The 22,464-nt window shown below is 36.4% G+C and overlaps 1 protein-coding gene across 3 annotated transcripts in view; it reads right to left on the bottom strand.

Moving 5' to 3' along the window:
• The window catches only part of GRIP1 (glutamate receptor interacting protein 1), a 116,816-nt gene that overhangs the window by 27,027 nt on the left and 67,325 nt on the right, over positions 1-22,464 (bottom strand). For all 3 annotated transcript variants that reach the window (XM_081957085.1, XM_081957086.1, XM_081957087.1), the window contains exons 8-15: positions 17,115-17,262; positions 16,363-16,532; positions 11,358-11,510; positions 9,701-9,887; positions 6,333-6,478; positions 4,476-4,556; positions 542-611; positions 146-291 (exon numbers count right to left, since the gene is read on the bottom strand). In XM_081957085.1, the coding sequence (XP_081813211.1) occupies positions 146-291; positions 542-611; positions 4,476-4,556; positions 6,333-6,478; positions 9,701-9,887; positions 11,358-11,510; positions 16,363-16,532; positions 17,115-17,262 (1,101 nt within the window). The remainder of the gene's footprint in view (positions 1-145; positions 292-541; positions 612-4,475; positions 4,557-6,332; positions 6,479-9,700; positions 9,888-11,357; positions 11,511-16,362; positions 16,533-17,114; positions 17,263-22,464) is intronic.

Genomic DNA, 22,464 nt, shown 5'->3' with positions numbered 1-22,464 from the left:
TGACAAGACAGGAACATCAAAGCCATTGTCTGGTACTAAGTTATCATTCATATTATGAATACTTTCTCCATTTAATATTTTACTGCTATTACATCTCAACGGCATTTTTATATACATAAAATGTTTCATAGCTCACTGTGAATACCAGAGTTATCTTCATCCTTGCGAATTTTTAGTTTTACAAGTTCCTCACAATGCTGCAGGATTTGAACAGCATCTTCCATGGAACAGTTGTCCAGTCGAATATTGTCTATGGCAAGCAATTTATCACCTAGTTCCAACGTCCCAGTTCTATTAATAAGTGGAATACATTATGTGATTAATGTTTTGAACAAGCTGATTTGTGTATTCATGCAAATAATGATAGTATCTTAAATTTAAGAATGAAAATGATTTTTGCTTTACATATATGAGGTAGCACATAAAAGCATTTTATACCAAGGCAAGCACTTGCTTTTACAATTGCAGAACATTTAAAAATCCAGGGAGTTTGAGAAACGTGAGCAGGCAACATAATCTTTGTCACCTTGTAAGCACTCACCTATGGGCAACACTTCCCTTCTTAATATCTGAAATAACAAGAGGATCCCCTGGTTTTCGACTAGATGGAGCTGAAATACAGAATACACAAATATTTGCAGTTGAAATAATCCCCCCAAACTATCCATACATCCATATCCATATGCTCCTTCACTTTTGGGTAAGCAACTTTATATGTTACAAAAAAGAAATTAGACATAATAAGCCAAACAAATTAAAGTCATGAAATAAGAAAAAGGAAAAAGAAACCATTTCCATCAACATCGATCACTATACCTTTGCCTTTCTTTTTATTCTCCTACACAACTGTTATGTTCACTATGACATGTTACCATTTGTTCGTTAAACTTCTCACTTGTCTTTTTTTTTGAAGATGTTATCAACATCATTCAACTAAGAAGAATATTTTGATCTTCCCCTTCTTCTTAATCCATTCATTTTTGTTCATATCTTTGTTTTATGATTTATTCTCTCTCTCTTTTGTAAATCTTCATTCATTCTTTCTATGGGATTAAAGCACCCCAAGGTACTTATTTTGTGCTGGTCACTCATCTTTTGTCTTCAGTCCGTATGAATTTAGCACTCATTCGCATTTGACCCTTTCTTCTTTTTTTTACTACATATGCTTCTTAACGATCCCACTGAACTCACTTTTATGGAATTTTGTTGACATACCCTACTCTCATTGTCCATATAATAATATGGGCAGAAGTATACTCATATTCATAGCTATTTCCACCTTTTCCAACAACATTCATTTCTCCCAACAGACAATTTATCATCCACTACTTTTATATCAACATTTGCATGGCTTAAAATACTGTATCAATTTTTCCATTTTTAGTGAACATTCTACCAATGTGTACAAATTCATTTATTTGCTTAAGTTTTTTTACTCTATCATTAATATTTTATGGAAAATATTTACACACATATTTTTATATGCTAGCAAAAACATGGAAGGAGAATATGCATATTTGGTGTATTATACTCTGGCAATTTTCTTTTTATATATTATACATGTCATCTTGGCATAAGTATCTGATCTATACTGTGGATATTTATCAGGAAAGGTTTCCTTTAATTTATTTCTTGAAATTCTTGAAAGAATGAAATTATTATATGCTCTCCATTAAAATTTCTTAAACTACATACCACAATTTGTACTGCAAATGGTATCCTACACAGGCTCCTGTTTCCTTCTAGTAATAAAATTTATGATGCTTCCCATTTGAAAATAGGCACTAAAAATATTCCAGGATACATCAATAATTCAATTCAACACAAATCTTGCTGAATCTTGTTATGTTACTTCTAGGTAAGAGTGTGAAAAGTGTGAAAAAGGTATTTGATTTTTTAAGATGTTTCATTGCATAGAATTGTAGTATCTTGCAAAACTTATTAAGCAAGGTAAAAGTGACTGTGGTTCCTATGTGGCCTCTGGGTTATGCAGTAAATATAAATATAATGATATTTATGCTAATTTTCTTCTTCTTAATATTTTCCCACAAGGGAAGGGTTTACTTTTTGGATAAATCAAATGTTCATCATTGGTTGTGATAGGAATTGAATGATTGACTTGTTACCTAAGTTTGACATCATGGTCTGAGAGAGATCATCTAGCTGGCTTTTATACCTAGGGCAGGACTAGAATTCACAGTCTCTTGGTTTATAGCATGGTAATCCTTAGGCACTAGACAAAATTGGCTCTCTACCTGCTACTTATTTTAGTTGCTGGTTTTAATTTTGATTTTATCTTTTTTGACTGCATTTTTCTCTTGCATTTGTGGCATTTTTGAATTGTGCACTACCTTGATTTTGCAATAAACATTGCAATAAATAGAAAGCATAGAAACTGAATAATAAATTTTAGAAATTATAAGGGAATCCTATTCTTACTATTATTTTTAGAAATATATGTTTTCCAGGTGGCATGCCAGAGGCAGTATACATTTCTAAATAAAAAAAATAAACTTATATAAACTTTTCAAATGTGAACTGAATAAGGATCAGACCGACCTTGCAAGCACAGAACTGACAAAGATTTCATGCCAGTGAAGACCAATATTATATACTGGTTAGATATAAATCTATTTTTATGACTTAAATCAAGACCAGAGAATGTGAGCTGCTTTCTTTTTATAAGTGCAATACAGGATTATTTGCAATGAAATATTTTAATATCCATTAATACATATATTTCAGTAGGTTTTTCAAAATAGTTTATGTTACAGAATTTGATTTGTCAAAAATACATATTGCATATTTCTTAACTGGTTTAAAGCAAACCAATGATATTAAATTAATAATCCTTACATCTCTTAAATGCAGGTTTCAAACATATAGTTTATTAAAACTAAAATTAATTTTACTACATACATAACAATACAAATATTGTGTTATCAATTATCTAATTCAGTAAATGAGAACTGAGTCAAATACCAGATTGCAATGCTCAACAGATTGTCTCTGTAAAATCAAATGGTAATATTACTTTTAATACCAGCATCCACTTGATAAAAATATGTCTCAGCTCTAATAGTTTGCTAAAAAAGAAATCAATAAACCCACAAGTTGCACCAGAATTATTGGGTTGTATCCAGAATATATTGTTGAAAACGCATTTACACTAGATATATCCTAAGCATTTTTAGCACCACATACAAAATAATGTGCCATTCAGTTACTAATTCACCTACTTTGCTAAATACTGCAGGACTTATTTTGACCAATTATATCACCAGGAATAATCTGGGTATCATCTGGAGACTTGCATTATTGTTTACCTTGATTCTAGACTATTTATGAATGAATACCCTGGTTACAATATGTGTGTAGACAAACATGTAAATGGAATGGAATGTGGAGCCCCAGGAAAGAGGGGTGCATTGCAGAGGACTAAGAGTCAGCAACGTTCAGATAATTTATTTGGGAGGAAGAGAGTTAAGGCATTCTTCTCTGGGAGTTCTCAAGGTATAACTTTAATGAAGCAAATGCTTTAGTTTGTTAAGATTTCTGTATACAGGTGTGGACTAATAAAAGAAGCTGTTTTGAAGAACTTCAGTGTTTCTTCGTTTTTGTAACTAGTCACATACAAATACATATGTGATTATTTCTGTATTTTGCTTCCTGTTCTTAAAACTGTTACTAAATTGTAAGAGGATACAGAATTGCAAAAGGGGGGGGGTATTAAAATAATATAACTATTTTTGCCAATTTGCCAATACTGACATGGTTGATGTATAACAAAACAATTTATTATACAGTAATATATTAAAAGAGTTTTCTATGAAACATTATGAATCTGCAGAAAATCCATTGAGAATCTTGCCTCATGAGGGACAGAACTTTGTAACAGAGATGCTTTTATAGGAAGGGTGCTGACACAGGTTCCCACCAACTCAAATCTCTGGGTGATGGGACAGATTAGAGGATGCCTGAAAAAGACTTGTAGTAAACAATTGAAGTTATTGAACTTCAAACTTTCCTATTCCACATGTCTGGAAAGCTGTGCGCATATGCATGTGCGCGCGGGCACAAACACACATGCATATATAATATTATGTTTGTGTGTGTGTATAAAATAAAATAAAATCAGTGAAGTGGTGAAAATTTCTATTTCTCTGTATTAATATTTTGTGTCTCAACTTTTCTCCAGCAGGACTAAGCTTGTAATTTCTTTTACATTTCATCCTTGCTATAAATAACATAGACTATATTTACAAAAAGAAAGATATAATTATTGCAGAAGCTTGACAAAATTTCATGTTCCTAAGTGATTTAGTAGATTCCAGCTTAAATAACAATAACAACAACAAAAATAACAATAACTTTAATTTGACAAAGCAAGATAAATTGTACACTAACATGTTACAATTCTCTACTGACAACCAATATTATAAAGAAAAGATGATGAAAAAATCTTCTTCACTTACAACTTATGGTGATGCCAAGTTCTACATTATGCTTCTTTGGTAGTTTTACATGAAAAGTGCCACTACTTGGTATGACAGATTCTGTAATTAAAAGGTGCTTCATTTATTCATTTATGACAAGTAGAACTTGATTCGTTGCATTTTCATAATTCATATATAACATACTTATTCAAGCAGTTCCCAACTCTCAGTCAAAAAAGTAAGTAAAGTAAATCTTGAACTATATTTTAGGTTAGTGATTTAAAATAAACATGTAGCATTGATTATTAAGGTAAAGGACTGAAAAGTAGAAGAGGAGCCGTTAACATATAATAATAATATCACATAAAAATTAAAAAGTTTTAAAGATCAACATTGATTTAGCTAATTGTATACCATAATTATTAGAAAAACCCTTTCAACATACTGAAATACTTATCTAAAATAGTGTTACATCTGTTGCATAAAGTATTATTAAGATAACAAGTATGTTTAAAATATTTAACATTCTGATGCTACAAATACTTATCAGCAGTCTGAATTTAATGATAATTCAGTCAATTATTATATCAACATTTCTAATATCATTTTATATACTATTATAAGTTAAAAAGTAATCTTAATCCTATTCTTTTATGTATATTTTAAATCTCACCCATTCCTAGCTCATATTTAGCAGTACCTTAACTTATGGAACTTACTTACTTATGGTACTTGCTTACTTACTTACTTACATACTTACTTAATCAATCAAACTTGTATGCCACCTATCTTGCCAAAGGCGACTCTAGGCAATTTACAGATATTGAATAAAATACAGAATAAAGCATTCAAACAATAAATGAAAGTTTTAAATTTAACTTTCAATTAAAATCAAACTAAGCAGGATGGAGAGGGAGGAAACAAAGCATGCCCAGAGAAAGGTGGGGTATTTTTTACTCCATTATACACTTCCAACATGCCACATCCCAATTAGAGCTCCAATCTAGTTTCGGAAGGCCAGAACAGTAGGAGTAGAACTGACTAAGAGAGGCGGGGGGAGGGGGGCAGCAAAATGTCCCAGAGGGCAAGAGCCACAGCAGAATAGCTCTTATTTTGGACCTTGCCTGCCAAAATTCATTGACTGACAGGGTCCACAGCATGCCCCTTCTGCTGTCATGAGCGGGTGGGCTAATTCCGTCAGAGTGAGTCAGTTTATCAGATAGCCTGGACCCATGCCATGGAAAATGTGATGACCAACATCTTGAATTGGATCTGGAAGCAAACTGGCAGCCAGTGCAGCTTATAGAGCAGCAATGTAACATGGGTTACTATAGGGGCCCAGGAGCTGACTATGCAGCTGCAGCTGCGTTAGCTGAAACTTCCGGATACTCTTCAAGGGTAACTTCATGTACAGCACATTCTAGTAGTCAAAGGGTGAGATGACCAGGCTTGACACACTGAAAGCAATCTAGGAAAGGGCACAACAGGTATACAACACAAAGTTGTGCAAAGGCTCTTTTAGTCACAACTGTAATAAATGAGACTATAATTAATAGACACCAACACTGTAATTAATTAATTTTACACCAAGATTGTAATTAATAATGCATAGAAAATTCCAGGCAATTTATTTTCTTTTCATTTCTCTATACATGGATTGTTAATTTATCATTTCAACTCTTTTTAATAAATTGTTTCTAATTATTCCTTTCCTGCCTATGGTTTATGTTGTATTTGAATAAGCCGCAAACTAAATTCTGCCTCTACTTTGAAAGATTCAGGATGAATATTAATAAACTTTTTGACATATACTAGGATTGTCTATGTATGTGTGATAACAAATTCAAATGGATTAAATTCTCACCATTTTAGTACGGAACACTCAACTACTCATACCTGCAACATCAAATTCAATTTCCAGAGTGACCTTGCTAGTGATAGAAGAATCTCTGAGGAGCTGATTAGCTTCATCAAATGTGCTATCTTCAGTTAGGATCCCATTTATAGTCAGTATTCTGTCTCCTATTTGGAGGATGCCACACCTTCACACAAAATGAAGCAAATAAGATTCCAATATATGGAAAAGGAATAAACTCAATTTAACTGTTATGAAATATAACAAAATTACAAGTTCTCCGTTAAAAGCTTGCTCAGTTATCATATCCAAATGCAATTTGATCTAATTTTGTTCCAAGGAAACTATATTATTCTATGTTTAAGATCAGCATGGTTTTAGCATAAAATATTAACATAAAATAGTTTTAAAAAGCAGGGGTGATAATGAGGGGTTTTTATGTTTTTCAATGTAAGTTAAAAAGAGGGTGGGTTTTAATGTTCAGATGGGTGAAAAATGTTCTTCACTTGCAATTGTTAAAGCAGATGTATGTTTGCATCGGTTTCAAATGACGATCCGTCTGTATTCAAAAGTCCCACAAGAGCTTCATCTTCCCATTTTGGCAACTTTTTCTACTTTTTGTTCCCATGACTTTTCTGATACAGATTGTTATTGTTATTTTGGTAACTGGTAAAAACTTCAGTGACGTGCAGTCAGTGGAGGCAGGGGAGGCGGAGCCTCACCACTCTCATCATGAAAATAAAAAAGAATTACTCCAGGAAGCCGTGAAAGTGGCTGGAAGAGGCGCGCGGCTTGCTTTAGCCTCCCTGGACATCTCAGCAGCAGCCCCAAGTGCGCCGATCTCGCCATTTTTTACATCGGGCGAGCCCAGGATCCTTCCAAGGGGAATGGAACGTGTGCAGGAGGCTCCTCAGCTCCAGCCTCAATCAGCGCAGCCGCGGTCCCCTTCATCTTGCCTCAGGAAGGAGGGGAATGGGACCACGTGTGCAGGGGAAGGGGATCGCGGCTCTGCTAATCTGAGGCTGTGCGCTGAGGAGCCGCCTGCACATGTGGTCCCATTCCCCTTGCAAGAATCCCGGGCTCGCCCGATGCAAAAAATGCCTAGGAACCGTGTTTCCCCAAAAATACAACCTGTCCCGCGCTCACTGACCTAGCGTTATCCCGAAAGCGCCAAGTTACAGGAGCTGGGGATGGGGGGAGTGCTCACGTTGCTTGCCGCCTTCGGTATACCGCTAGGTTGGGGAGTGCCGCCCCGCTCCACGCATAACTTCCAAACTCCAAAACTTCCAGCATCGGCCACTCTAGGAGTGCTCTCTATGGTGGGCTGGCTGCCGGACAGAGAGTTTTCCGGACAGAGTCTTTCAGCAGCTGACCCACCATAGAGAGCACTCCTAGAGCGGCCGATGCTGGAAGTTTTGGAGTTTGGAAGTTATGCGCGGAGCGGAGCGGGGCGGCGGCGGGCAGCAGCAGCCAGCGGCGGTGGCCTGGGAGAGCTGCGCAAGGGCTTGGTACCCCCTAGGTCAGTGAATGGCGCTTTTCCCGGCTGGAGAGAGGATTTACCGGGCGGCTGCTGAGGTCCCTGAATGGCGCTTTTCCCAGCTGGAGAGGGGATTTACCGGGCGGCTCTTTGGGAGCCAGTTCACAAGAGAGCAGCCGCCCGGCAACTCTCCCCTCTGGCCGGAGATAACGCCACTCCCCAACCTAGCGGTATACCGAAGGCGGCAAGCAACGTGAGTGCTCCCCCCACCCCCGGCTCCTGTAACTTGGCGCTTTCGGGATAACGCTAGGTCAGTGAGCGCGGGACAGGTTGTATTTTCGGGGAAACACGGTTCCTAGGCATTTTTTGCATCGGGCGAGCCCGGGATCCTTACAAGGGGAATGGGACCACGTGTGCAGGCGGCTCCTCAGCGCACAGCCTCAGATTAGCAGAGCCGCGATTCCCTTCCCCTGCACACGTGGTCCCATTCCCCTCCTTCCTGAGGCAAGATGAAGGGGACCGCGGCTGTGCTGATTGAGGCTGGAGCTGAAGAAACTTCTCATTTTGGGCTGCGGCCGTGCGATCGGAGCAACCACGTGGTTTGATGACGTCACCAGCCTCACCAGTCATAAATGTCACCGCACGTCACTGAAAAACTTAATAGTTCAAGTCCTAACCAAGGACCTAGGAGCTATTAAGGTAGAGTCTGAGTATATAAGTAGTTCCAAGTAGGGTGGTTTTTTTGCAAAATCAGGATATTCAAGTCTAATAAGTTTAAAATTTCCCTGTATCTAGGTAGTCCTTTGGGTATTGACACAAGGGCTCTTATTATGATTGGTACAACCATTGATTTCTTCTTCCATAATCGCTTAGCTTATTATTATTATTATTTACATTTATTTGTCACCTACCTTGTTTCAAAGCAACTCTGGGTGGCTTACAGCATAAAAGTATCATATATCAGTTATAACTGAACCGGGAAATTGAAATAGCAATAGCACTTACAGCCTTCTCTAAGTGGTTCTCAGCACTCTCTGAGCAGTTTACAACATTAGCATATTTCCCCCAACAATCTGGGTCCTCATTTTACCAACCTCGGAAGGATGGAAGGCTGAGTCAACCTTGAGCCAGTCAGGAGCCTGAAATACTGCATTCTAACCACTGCACCACCATGGGTCCTTATACTTTCCTGCTAATCTAAAATAGCACATTTTTAATTAAGCTCCACAGATTCCACTGGGAAAAACGTATGTAATTATCTTAAAACCAATTGTCTCTCAATGGTTGTTATCTAGATAATGCAAATAGTACCGTATATTTCAGAGTATAAGACGCACCTCCCTCCCAAAAAAGTGTATAAAAATCTGGATGCATCTTATACACTGAATACAGCATTTTTGGCCTACTGAACCCCCCCCCCCTTTGAAAAAATGGACATGCAGAGGATTTGGGAGGCTTGCAAAGTGCTCCTGGGGGTTGGGGAGGGCAAAAACAAGCAAAAAACAGGCCGTTTTTGCTCATTTTTGACCCCCACCAGCCCCCAGGAGCACTTCACAAGCCTCTCAAAGCTCTGCATGTCACCCCCCCCTTTTTTTTTTGCAAAAGATGAGGCATGCAGAGTATTTGGAGGGCCTGCAGATTGCAAAAACTTTTTAAAAAATTACCTCTTCAAAATTATGGTGCGTCTTATACTTCGGTGCGTCTTATAGTCCGAAAAATACGGTAATTGTGATTTTTCTCATGCTTGAGCATTTTTTTAAAAAAAACTTTTGAAATCAAAATAAGAAAGACAGTATGTCTCACATTTTTTAGTGAACAATCCTGAGAAATTATCTGAATCCAGAAAATATCTACTGCAAGGGATCGAATATGTTCTAAGGCTAAGCAATAAAGAGGGCTAATAACTTTACCAATCATTTCAAAGAAACTCACTTTTCTGCTGGACTGTCAGCTTCTATATAGGAAATCAGAGGTGGAGATGATAACGTCTCTGTAGCAAACACACTGCCCTGGAGCTGTATTCCAAATCCTACAATTGGATCAGCTGTCAACACTACTTCGGTCGTTTCTGTGTGGACAACTTGCCCTGCCAAGCCAACAGTGCTAGAGGCTAGTGATACTGTAAAATATATTAAACAGAAACAATGACACTCAGAATGATAGCAAGCGAATTCATTTTCTGATACAAATACTATCTATGTAAAAACTGTAATAAAATGTCAAGTGTCACCATTTTCACTTAGAATACTTAAAATTCGGAATCAACATACGGTAGGTAGTGCTTAGCTAAACCTAGGAAGAGCAAGGAATGTTAGAATTAGTGCTTGGTGAAAGAGATGTTCTAAAACCGCATAGGTCAGTTATTTCAGTCACAGAATCAGAGGATTGACTGTCTTTACTCCAGTCAAATTTCTGGTCCTTAAATACTCGACTACTAGAAGGTCCCAGCCACCTGATTGATATGTTTTATTACCAGGCTTGTAATACTATTTTAATACAAAGGATAATACAAACCGTATACATCTTGCAGTCAAATATATCCTAGATTCTCTTTAAAAAGCCAGACTTATTAAATTTTGTATTTTAAGTGTCCTATTGATAAATATTTATTACAGAAAAGCCTGACTATAGTACAAAAGAAAAGCTGGGTATAGTAGATATTTGTGAAAATAATAACATTGGGTTACATGCACTGACAGAAAAGTTGATTTTTTTTTCTCATCCAGGGAGACTTTCTTATGCTTCTCTACCATGGCAATTCTACTCAAAATTTGTTCAGGAAGGATTTCAACCTTTTAAAACAGCAGTCCCCAACCTTTTGGGCACTAGGGACCAGTTCCATAGAAAACAATTATTTTACGGGCTGGGCGTGTGTGGTTTCACTCGCTCGCGCTATCTAGATCCCACACAGGCCATGCAGATAAAGCTTCGCTCACTTGCATGGCCACGAACAGGTACTGGTCAGTGGCCCAGGAGTTGTGGATCTTTGTTCAAAAAGATTTAGCAAGTGCATTAGTGATCTAATCTTGATGGAAAATCCTCCATAGTACTTGGATATAATTATTAAATGGATGGCTACAACCCACCAACTGCAATCACAATAATAGATTTGTAAATAATTATATGAGGCTACAAATTTCTATAAGAGAAATTGCCAAGCTTCTACTTAGCAGATAAAAATGACTACCATTTTTATAAGTTTAGTTAAGGAGAGAAGCTCATAAACCAAAAAAGGAGGAATAAAAAGTACCAGAAGATATTTTTTCATGAAGATTGATTTGCTCCAAGATTGCTTCTTTAATTGCTGGATTGTTATGACACTGCTTCCTGAGGCTGCTTGCAGATTTCCAAACCCATAAACATGAGTTTACAAGACCTCAAAGACGATTTTATTGATAAAGAATCCTGTCTTGCTACTGTCCATTAGTACAAAAAGAATTGGAAGTAGCTGAACAATAATGTAGACATCAAATAATAATTTATTCATTTACTACTCCAAATAAATCTTATTTACAGTGTACTATACAGTATAGATACAGATGTGACTCATAACTATGTTCGAAATCAAATAACCTTTGTGATCACCTACATGAGCTTTTGAAGTCCTTCTTTTTCATTCTTCTTCTCATCAATGTTCCTCTTGGACTAGTAGAGTAGAGGCTGCGCGGTAAAGTTCCCATGTTTAGTGAACTCAAGCTGTATGCACTCATGGAGGCAGGAGAGAATGATGAAGATACCAAGGCTGTTGAAAGAGAAGGGCACATTTGGTGCAAAGCATTCTAGAGTTGGTGTTTGTCTGTTATAAGCTGGACACTGCCTAAAGTTTATAAGTCTCCACTAACCAAATCGGAAACTTAATGAAATCTAAGCATCAAATAACAATTTTAGGTTGAAGTCTATTATTTAAAAAAATATCTTAGCTTGAACAAAGGCATAACTTTGTTTTTCTTAAATAAATAGGCAATTGTCATTCTCACAATTACTTCAACCATTTCTAAACACACAGATATGTGAAATAATACATACCAATGTGATTAGAAATCACATTTTCAAATCTAGCATTTGAAAAAGATAATTTCTGACATAGATTTTGCATTTAACAGTATTTCCTTGAAAGAGTACTTAACCATACATCAATGTGTTTAGGAAAACTGGAACCTCTGTAGTTTTCAAAAACTTTCATTCTTTATGAAAATGTAGAATTAGAGCAGGAAAAGATACTATGTCAGAATAACCTGAACATGCTTGTGACAAACGATGAGACCCTATGAAACCAAAAGGTTTTAAAGCCAGAAATAGGAAAAGAATGTGAGAAAAAGAATGTCATTAGGAAAACAACAATAACATAACAACAGATGTCTGAAGGAAAAAGTATGGAACATTACAAAGACTTTTTTGAGGTGGTGTTTTCTGGCATTTCAAAGCTGGCATCCTGAAATGATCAGGGTGTTTGGTGTTATAATGGTGGTAACTGAGGGCACTGCTGTGGTGGTTGGCATAAGGATCCCATAGAATCTGCTTGTTGCTCCTTTGAACCTTTACTGCCCACATGAAGGAATGAGAGAAAGTACATATTAAAAAATGAAAAGAAAATAAATCAGAAAATTATAAGTAAATGGGGAAAAGTAATTGGGTAATACTGTATAAATAAATTAAAAAGGGAAATGAAAGTAATTGGAAAAATATCCCGTTCCTACCATCTTCCTTTTTCTGGTGATTAGCAAACCCTAGAATGTATGCCACAACCTTCCACAATGCCAGCACTAATGGGTTTGATACCTCAAAAAAATTCTGAACATCTTCAATCAATTTTTAATCTGCCCTTGTCTTTAGCTACCATTATTAAACCCTTTCAAGAAGCCATTTAATCCAACATTATCGGCATAAATAAGATACAATTAGTAATTAAATTTAGAAAATATCCCCCCCCCCAATGAATGTGTATATATTAAAAAACCAAACAGGAGGATATATATTTTTCATAGTAATTTAGAGCGGCTTACATGTCAGTCATTTCAATTTATTACTTTGACATTTTAATTTTATCAGCATCTATCGCTGGTACTATATTATTCAGGGCAATGAATTCCATCTCTTAAATATCAAAACAAAAATTCAATGTTGGATAATTATGAATAAAGACAAAGCAGACATTCAAAGTCATAATTTATTGCTCTGAATTTCTTCAGACTATTTTTCATCACAAATGCAAGAAAGGAAATGAATGCTATTCCTTGTAATAGTCACTTATGAATCAAACTTACCTTAAGGATTCTCCTCTCCCTCCATCAAAAGGTAAAAGGGAGGGTAAAGTAATCCTAAATTTATTAAATATACATTCTTTAAAATATATGAGAATTTCCAATTATTCTTATATTGCCATGGTGACGCAGTGGTTAGAGTGCAGCATTGCGGGCTACTTCTGCTGATAGCCGGCTGCCTGCAATTTGGCAGATCGAATCTCACCAGGCTCAAGGTTGACTCAGCCTTCCATCCTTCTGAGGTGGGTAAAATGAGGACGCAAAATTGTTGGGGGCAATATGCTGACCCTGTAAACCACTTAGAGAATGCTGGAAAGCACTGTGAAGCAGTATATAAGTCTAAGCACTATTGCAATTGCATTGCTAAGATGTTAAATTATTATAAATTGACACAAAACATGAAAAAGTATAAAATAGACTTCAAATTTCTCCTTGCTTATTCACTAAGGACTGAAAGGAAGTTTCCTCTTGGATTCTTTTATCAATCATATTTGTATATTTTTCTCCTGGGTTATCTAGGTATAATGTTGCTGCAATTAACAAACATAAACATTTTAAACACTAAACAGAACATGTTCTTATTCACCAGTAATTTGGAAAGAATTACATACCTTTATTTATTATTAAATCTATATTGTTTCATTTGTACAGATACTTAAAATAGATTGGAATAAAATAAAATATACATAAAGTCAAAATTAAAATCAGTAACAATGATATTAACAATTATAAGGTTGGAAAAAATGTGTTCCTAATTTTGGGGAGTGGAATCAAATATTCTTTTCTGTGGAGTACATAACCTAGGATTGGAGCCTCATAGAAGGAGATACTCTCCCACATATCAAATAGGTGAACCTCTGACAATGGGGCCATCTTCAAAAAAGTTTCTCTTGCTGATCATGACCAGGTATGTTCCTACAGTACTGGGAGAGATTGCCTCTCAGAGAGTCAGGCCATAACTTTTTAGGGCTTTAAATATGAACCCCAGCATCTTCACTTGTTCTTAGTAGGCAACTGGATTTCATTATCTTTCAATACAAGACTGAATCCTGTACCTTGCACCAGGTAATAGATTGGCCATCACATTCTGCACCAGAATTTTACCCCCAAATAATGTATGATTCGGTATCAAGAGAGATTGCAGTGCGCATGACTATCGGTAAATCTGGCTGTCTCAGGGTTGCAGTTTCATGTACTAACCATACTTGTGCAATTGTGCTCTTATTCCACCTTTATTCTGAAATCTGGGGACAGCTAGGGGTCAAGATGTAATCCCAAAGTATACAACTGCTCTTTTTGGGGAGAACACCCCAACAAAAACAAATTTTATCTCAGTTCTTGAGTTCAAATTTCTTTTGATCAATAGTGCTTTCGCCTTATCTGAAATTAATTTCAACCTTCTGTCCCTCATCAAGACCATTATCAAAATCAGGTAATGCTTAAGGATGTTGATTAAACCCTGGGAACTGGATTATAGAAAACAGTAGATATCATTAGCCTTCTGATATTCCACTCCAAAGCTTTTCATCCTTTCCTCAGCAGTTTCATGTAGATATTAAACAGTATAAGCAACAAGGTAAAACCTATCACTATGAGATAATTGAGATTAACAATCTGGATATCACAAAAGTTACATAACCTTACCACTAGATCACATGTCCTCAGTGCCATGGACAATAGCATCAAAAGTCCTGAAGAATATGGGAGCTCTCCATTTCTAGCTTCTGAAACAGACATCCACTAGCACAACTGAATCACTCTTGGTACATCTCAGATGAAACACTGACTGAAATGGGTTCAGATAATTATTTTATCTAAATCCTATGGGGCTGTAAGACTATTACTTTCTCAACCACTCTACTCATGGAGCAGAATGCTTGAGCCTTACAGCTTTCTATAATTACAGAGATCTTCCAAATCAAGGGATTTTTGCAGTTAACAATCTTATAATTGCCTTCTTAAGCAGATGGCAACCGATACACATTCAGAGAGGGACTGATCAACTCTCTCGACCAGTGGAAACTTGGCAGATTTAATCATCCAGGAAGGACAATGATTGAGTACTTTCTGAATGAAGAGAAACACCATCTCTATTCATGCATTTCACACTGAATTAACTAGATTATGCCTAGCCCATAAAATACAGCATATGCTTCCCCTGTTTTAGTGCACATTTTGTAGCAAAGAATCTTTTCTACTTGTGCAAATTCTTTTTATGATTATGAACACTGATCTTTCAAGGAAAGCACCACAAATAGGTAAAAATTATACCAAAATCTGAAAGTTGTGCACAAAGGATTTTGGGACTGAAGAAATTTCCTCATAACTCTTTTCTATCATCTTGCCAGAGGTTCTCTCCGGTTCAGGCAAACCGGTAGCGGCGGCTGTGGGAGGCTCCACCCACCTGCCCCGACATAATGCGTGAGCACTGTGCATGCACAGAAGGCGGTGCACTTGCACAGATGTGGCGCATGCAAGTAAAGCACTCTCGCATGCTCACATTTGTGAAGGTGAAGGGAAGGTAAGTGAATCCCACTGCTGATCTTGCCTCTTCTTAGGTATAATGTTTAAAAATATATTTACAATGCAATTCACTTTTTCTCAAAACCAAAGTTATTACTTTATTCTCCAGCCCTGTTGTAATATCAAGATATGTTTTTTTGTGAGAAATACAAGAGAAAGAAATATTCATCTCACGTGATATTTCCTTTCTTTTTGCCTGTTAGTGCCTGCTTACTGAGAGCAATTAGTTATCATTACCGCTCTAACTTGCATTTCACTCCACCCTAAATCTTTTAATTTATTAATTAAGGTATTAACATATAGTTATCACTGCTTTGGACAAGAAGATGTCATTAATTCTCTTAATCCACCTTGGATAGCTAAGCAATATTCTTGCTACTAAAAACAATAACATGAAATTTTGTTTGAGCAAATTTAATTTTTGCTTCGTATCAACCAAAGTCCTATTAACCAAGTCCTAAATTTTAGCCAATCTTATATTGGCTGAAAATGATTCCAAATTTATACTCAGAGGAATATTCAGTATGCACAGAACAACATTGTTGCATATAACAATAAATAAGACAGTTAAAGCAGTATAGAATGAAATATCTGTTGATGATGGATACCTATAAAAATAAAATTATATGCAAATCTTTGGGCAAGTCTTCAGCATCTCTCTCACATAAGTAAGGCCACTTTCCCAAATGATTTTACCTCAGTATTAAATTCTATTCATGTGAAGCACATTTATTCCAATCAAGTCCCAATGAATTCAAACGGCTAAATGAAAATAATTCAATAAACATAATAGAAATATAATCATCCTACCATGTTCTGGTCCTTTAAGTGCAAGGCGTGTCTGATGATGGGGAAGGATCTCTAGTTTGACATTGTCAGAAGTATTAGCCAAAAATTGTGTTGCTTCAGCCAAAGTACAGTATTCCATGCTAGTACCATCAATAGACAGAATATGATCACCTATATGTAGTGCACCACATCTATGGAAAAAAAGAAAACATTTCAAAATAGTTCAGTATGATTTTGAAGTATATCATTCCCTAGTTTTACAGTTATTTCTTTCATAACTTTTCTTTATTTGATTACAAGACTAATATGGCAGGATTGCCATTATGGAATCCATGCTGATTTTTATTTGGTAAGGCCTTTCTTCAATGTGCTTAGAAAAAAATAATTTTGATTGCCATTTCTGCCAGTTCGTCTAGAACAGGCAGATAGTTAATCTGCCTACAATTCCCAGAACTCTTGAGTGCAGAGACACCAAAGAATTGCACAGATTGAAAGGAAGGCAAATTGAACTCAACTAAATAGTTGGAAGAATTTTTTGAAGAAAACGTAGCATTAAATATTTAGCAGATATTTGGGGAGGAACAACTTTGAGGGAAAGCATTTTTGGAGCTGAGGTTTTGAGTTTACAAACATGACCTGTCTACAATTTAGTTATTTCTGATTGTTCTGCTATCCATACTCTTACTGTGTAAATTGCTCTTCTGACTGCCAGATTATGCTTCCATATGATTTGTATACAGATGAATTACATAACAGGGTGCACTACAACTCACCTATCTGCTATACTTGCAGATTTTATTTTATCTATAACAATGACTTGCTTGCTGCAACACATTGAGGTAGATAGCGCAACGCCCAGAGCAGAACCAGTGGTTTTGGCAACTTCGACAAGCAGTGGCCCAGAAGCTGTTGTTACTGAATCTGTAAAAGCAAATGTCAGTGCTTCATAATGGCATATTAAATTCATTTTGAAGGCTTCCAATAAGTAATTTCCAAAATGGATTTTAAAACAGCAGGTGTGTATCTTTCTAACCAAATAACAATTAGTAAAATACTTGGGCTTGCTATTTTAAAAATGGCTTTTGTATCAGAAACAAGATTCGTGAAATTGGCTCTTCTAGTGTTTGTAATTGAAAGTACAATAACAACTGCCCTGAATACAGCTGTCTTGATATAATTCTACTACATTATATTTAGCACTTGGGCTTGCAAATCTGCAAGGTAACAATCAATATATGTCTGCAATATTGCATGTTTTAATCAGTGCCAATTATTATCATCTTATTAGTGCCAAGTGTGTTATTTAGATTAGCATTAGCTAAAAAAAATGTATACATGGCAACTATATTGAATCAATACATCTGAAACTCAGAAAGACATCTGTTTAATGTTCTGCCATCCAGCCAGACCTGAAGAAGCTTCTTGCACAAGAAAGGAAATTTCTTCAAAGATAAACCAGAGTCCAGTTGCCTCTTGGAAAAGCACCTTTGGGAGAACTATGACCTGGATGACTGGGAATCACCATAGCCATCAAGCAGAAAATGTCTTAGAATATTCCTCTCCAAAAGTCACAAAATAGCATTCAAGGTATTAACTCTCTATAATGCAGAACTCTGGCTGATTTTTTTCTCCCTCTGAATTTATTTACCATCTAGCCATGAAGTTCTCTGCATCTGGAATCTTACTCATTTAAAGTCCTTTTGGGGGGAAGGGGAGACAGCCAAAGTAAACATGGATGTAATAAATTCAGTCACTGGAAAAAAGTTCGCTACAATTTTTGGCCTCCAGTTTTTAAGGAGTTCGGTTTGTGATCTTTGAGTTTGCTAGATGAAGTTTTACTATCCCAATATGGATTTTGGCATTTTACTTATGATAAAGATGGTTACTTCTAGTTCCAGTTGAAAAGATAAAGGCATAATGCAATTTTATAATTCAGGAGAATATGCAAACTTTTCCACAGTAATTGTGAAAAACACAAACCATAATTGCTTCACATAATTTGCTATTTCCAGGGTTTCCTAGAAATTTCAAAAATTTATTAAGTTTAGGCTTTACCCAACTATGTTCCTAATGTCTTTTAAAATGCAATAAGTAAATGCAGACTTCCAAAATATTAAGTAAAAAGTTGTGGCAAAGATAAAAAATAAATAAATACAAAGCCAAGACAGATTAGTTTATCGTGTACAAGTGAAAACATTACGGTAACCATGAATAATAAATATGTAAATCACTCATGCACAAACATACTTAAATTATTAAGATATTTACAGTTTGACTAAAGCATTTATATACCATGCTGTGTATTGGCTATGTAATTATATAATACATGCTGATGAACTATGGGCATGGAAAGTACTCATAGAATTTTATTTTATTATTATGTTTTCCTACTTCTGCACAGTACATCTCAATCAGCACACAAGACTTGATTAAAGCTTCCCAGAGACCCTATAATTGCTTCCAGCTTGCTAATAACAACCTGGGCTTTTTAATCAAACAACAGGATACTTTTTCCCTTAAGAAACCTAATCACGACAAAGGAGAAAAACTTCCAGCATTCCACTCAAATAGGAATTAGAATGCAAATTTCATTTCTGTGAAACCAAAGAAAGTGATGGTCTCCTCCATCTCTTTGAAGAATATTCTGGAAAGAAGGCTTATTTGTTGATATATGTACATAAACGAAATTATCTTGACAGATTCAAAGCTCTGTTTCCAGATGAATGTGTTCCACAGAATTTATTATAGAATTTGGATGAAAGGGAAAGTCCTGTTACAAAGTCCATTTGTTCTTTTCTGACACTATTGCCCAAGGCTACTAGAATTATTTTATCTATTGTTTTTGAAGATTGAATTTCTCTTACAAGCAAAAACACTGATCAAAACTTCTACTTTACAGTATAAGTGTGCAGTATTTCATGTTCATCTGCACAGGAAAAAGAATTATGCATAAAGTTGTGTAGTGCTAGCTTATAAGTTGGGCTAAAGTTTGGAGAACTTAATGCAGGCTTTTAAAGCTGCCTCAATCACTGGTAATTTGTTGATAATCTATAGACATTCCTACAAGTATAAAACCATTTTCAGACTTTAAATATATATGGATTACATTGCAGTGATTAAAACTGCAGCAATTAAAACTGAAACTCAACACATTAGATGTTTAATATATTACATACACATATTTTCTACAGGACTGCATACAAAATATTTCAGAAGTGTGAAAAGATAGTTATTCAGTAATTAGAAAGCACTTTGCAAAGGTAAACTTCCTAAACATGCATTGTATGTTTAAATTGTTGCACTAAACTGCCTTATTCTCCAAAGTTAAAGGGGCCTTGATGAATTCAATTGGGACAGGAGAAGTTAGTTTCTTCAAAAAACTACAGAAGTATTTAGATATTATACAGCATAACCTTGCTACCCTGTTACTTGTACATTGTTGATATTGACCATTTCTGGGGAACTGGTGTCTATGTATAGTATTTTTGTTTGAATTTGTTTTTCCTAATTTAACAATGTACATACTTGGCAGAATTCATACTTCATTAATCAAAGTAACCTTTTATGTATTTCAGATCTTGTGAGAAAAATCAGAAACACTATCAGTGAGCAACAAGAGGGTGAAATGTCAAAACTATCGCTGATTCCCTGTCAAAAGTTTGTATTCTATCTACAGTATTTCACTTGGTTAATTAAATGTGGAACCTAATGCCTCAAGTAGAAAGGGTTATATATCAAGGGATGTGATGGCTCAGTGGTTAAAAATGTCGAGCTTGTCAGATGAATAGTGACAGACCAGGTTTGAGACCCAAATGCCATTGCAATGGGGTGAGCTCACATTACTTGTCCCAGCTCCTGCCCACCAAGCAATTTGAAAGCATGCAAATGCAAGTGGATAAATAGGTACCCCTTCGGTGGGAAGATAACAGTGTTTCTTGTGCCTCACCATATAACCATGCTGGCCACATGGAAAAATCTTCAAACCATGCTGGCTCCCTTGGCTAAGAAATAGAGATTAGCACTGCCCCTTAGACATGACTCTAAGTAGAATATATAAAAGAAATAAATATTTCAAAATTAGATTTATTCTTACAAGTGCTGGCTGTAAAAGCCAGAATATAAGCTACACAATAAAACCTTTTGTATCTAGAGGTGGCTTCGATTATAACCAACAAAATCAGCCCTTCAGGAATCCCAAAAATGTTCTTTATTGTGAAAAGGTAGAAGGACAGATTCTTGAAAGGATCTCCCTCTGCCCAACTTATACCAAACAATATCAAGCAGGGTTATTTTGAGGTTCTCTCTTACACTTTCTCTCTTTCAACAGACTGTCAAATCTTTTCTGAAAGTTCCTTCTGAATGGTTTGCTTATTTGTTCCTTGTTCCCAATGCCAAATCTATCTTTTACAATACAGGAGAGGGCTTACTTGATGACTGGCAGCTTAGTTCAGGCACTCCCCAAGCAGAATAGTACATTTTGTAAGGTCATTAAAATTAATGTTTGGCCTAAATCAAATAGATTGAAATAGTTTGACTACAGTTGTGTTGTGAAGTTTTAAAAAACAGTGGAAAATATGAGTACAGATGTACAGATGTACTACATGAGGCCCAATCCTTGCAACATACTGCAGGCAGGCAGGCAGGCCGGGCGGCTGGGCGGCAGGCAGGCAGGCAGGCAGGCAGAAAGATTTCTTATACTCCCTGTCAGCCTTTCACAAGGGAACTCAATAAGGAAGCCACAGGAAGTCAGAAGTTGCTCCCACTCCCACAGCTTTTTTGCCCACGGGTGACTCTTCCCCACCTTAGGTAAGGAAATATCTCTAAAATTAAGAGCAAATAGGGCAAGAGTTGTCTAGCATAGTTAGTAAACCAATAATTAAGAAATAGACATGGTCTGTTGATTATAAACAAAGTTAGCCTAACATACAACTAAAGGCTCAGTGGCTAAGACGTTGAGCTTGTCGATCAGATAGGTTGGCAGTTCGGCGGTTCGAATCCCTAGTGCCATGTAATGGAGTGAGGTCCCATTACTTGTCCCAGCTTCTGCCTACCTAGCAGTTATGAAAAAATGCAAGTAGAAAGATAGGAACCACCTTTGGTGGGAAAGTAACAGCATTCCATGTGCTTTTAGCATTTAGTCATGCTGGCCACATGACCATGGAGACGTCTTTGGACAGCTGGCTCTTGAAATGGAGATGAGCACCAGCCCCTAGAGTCGGGAATGACTAGCACATATGTGCGAGGGGAACCTTTACCGTTACAATTAAAAACTAGGAATGAATATGCGCTACTTTGAAAAGTAAATCTAAAATTGACTTCCGGTTTGGGGTGCTGCAGGATGGTCGTGGGTAGCAGGGCTCTGTGAACCCAGGCTGAATCCTCATTGTTGGAGGGTCCTAAGGGGCTAAAGTAACCCTGAAGGAGTGATGAAGAAAGGAGAGGTGTCTTGCAGATCATGGAGAGCGGCAGTTCATCTGTTTGATCCATGGCTCCCTCCCATCCAACATCGAATAGAAGAGTGGCCATTATGGCTGCTTTGAAGCTGGGACAACCAAAGAAAGAAATGTGCTGGAGCGGTTCATGAATAGTGGACTGGAACTGGGTCAGGTGATTTTCAACTTCTATACTAGAGATCTAATTCCAAAGAAAATAAATTCCAAAAGAAAGATTCTCTAAAGCGGTGAGAAAGCGGCGAATAAACGCTCAGCTGCTAGATTTTGTGTAACATTGAAATTTTAGGCGAAGGCGCTACCTACTGGTGAAAGAATATATATTATATTTTTACAAGGCTGGGAATAAGCTTGAAATAATTGGAGGATTGAAAAGGCAGAAAAGAGAGTGAAGACAAGCAACATCTGGAAGACTGCCTTTTTGCATATTGTTTTATACTTATTTGCTTCAAAGCTGATGGGGAACAAATTGTGAAACTTTTGAAGATTTCTAAGAGAGGATTACAAATACAAGGAATTATCATTGAAACTGAAGAGTTGACTACATGGCTTAAGAAAACATGGGGAAATCTAATGGATCACATAGGAATATAAATGTTGTCTGATAACTGGTTAAGTGGCAAAAGAAGAAAAATGTAAAAAATTTTTTTTAAAGGAGAACTTAGAAGAAATA

Source organism: Natrix helvetica, assembly GCF_964273705.1.
Source record: "Natrix helvetica genome assembly, chromosome: 6".
Lineage (NCBI taxonomy): Eukaryota > Metazoa > Chordata > Lepidosauria > Squamata > Natricidae > Natrix > Natrix helvetica.
Note: the sequence above shows the minus strand (reverse complement) of the source record. Positions and strands in the feature narration are given on the sequence as shown.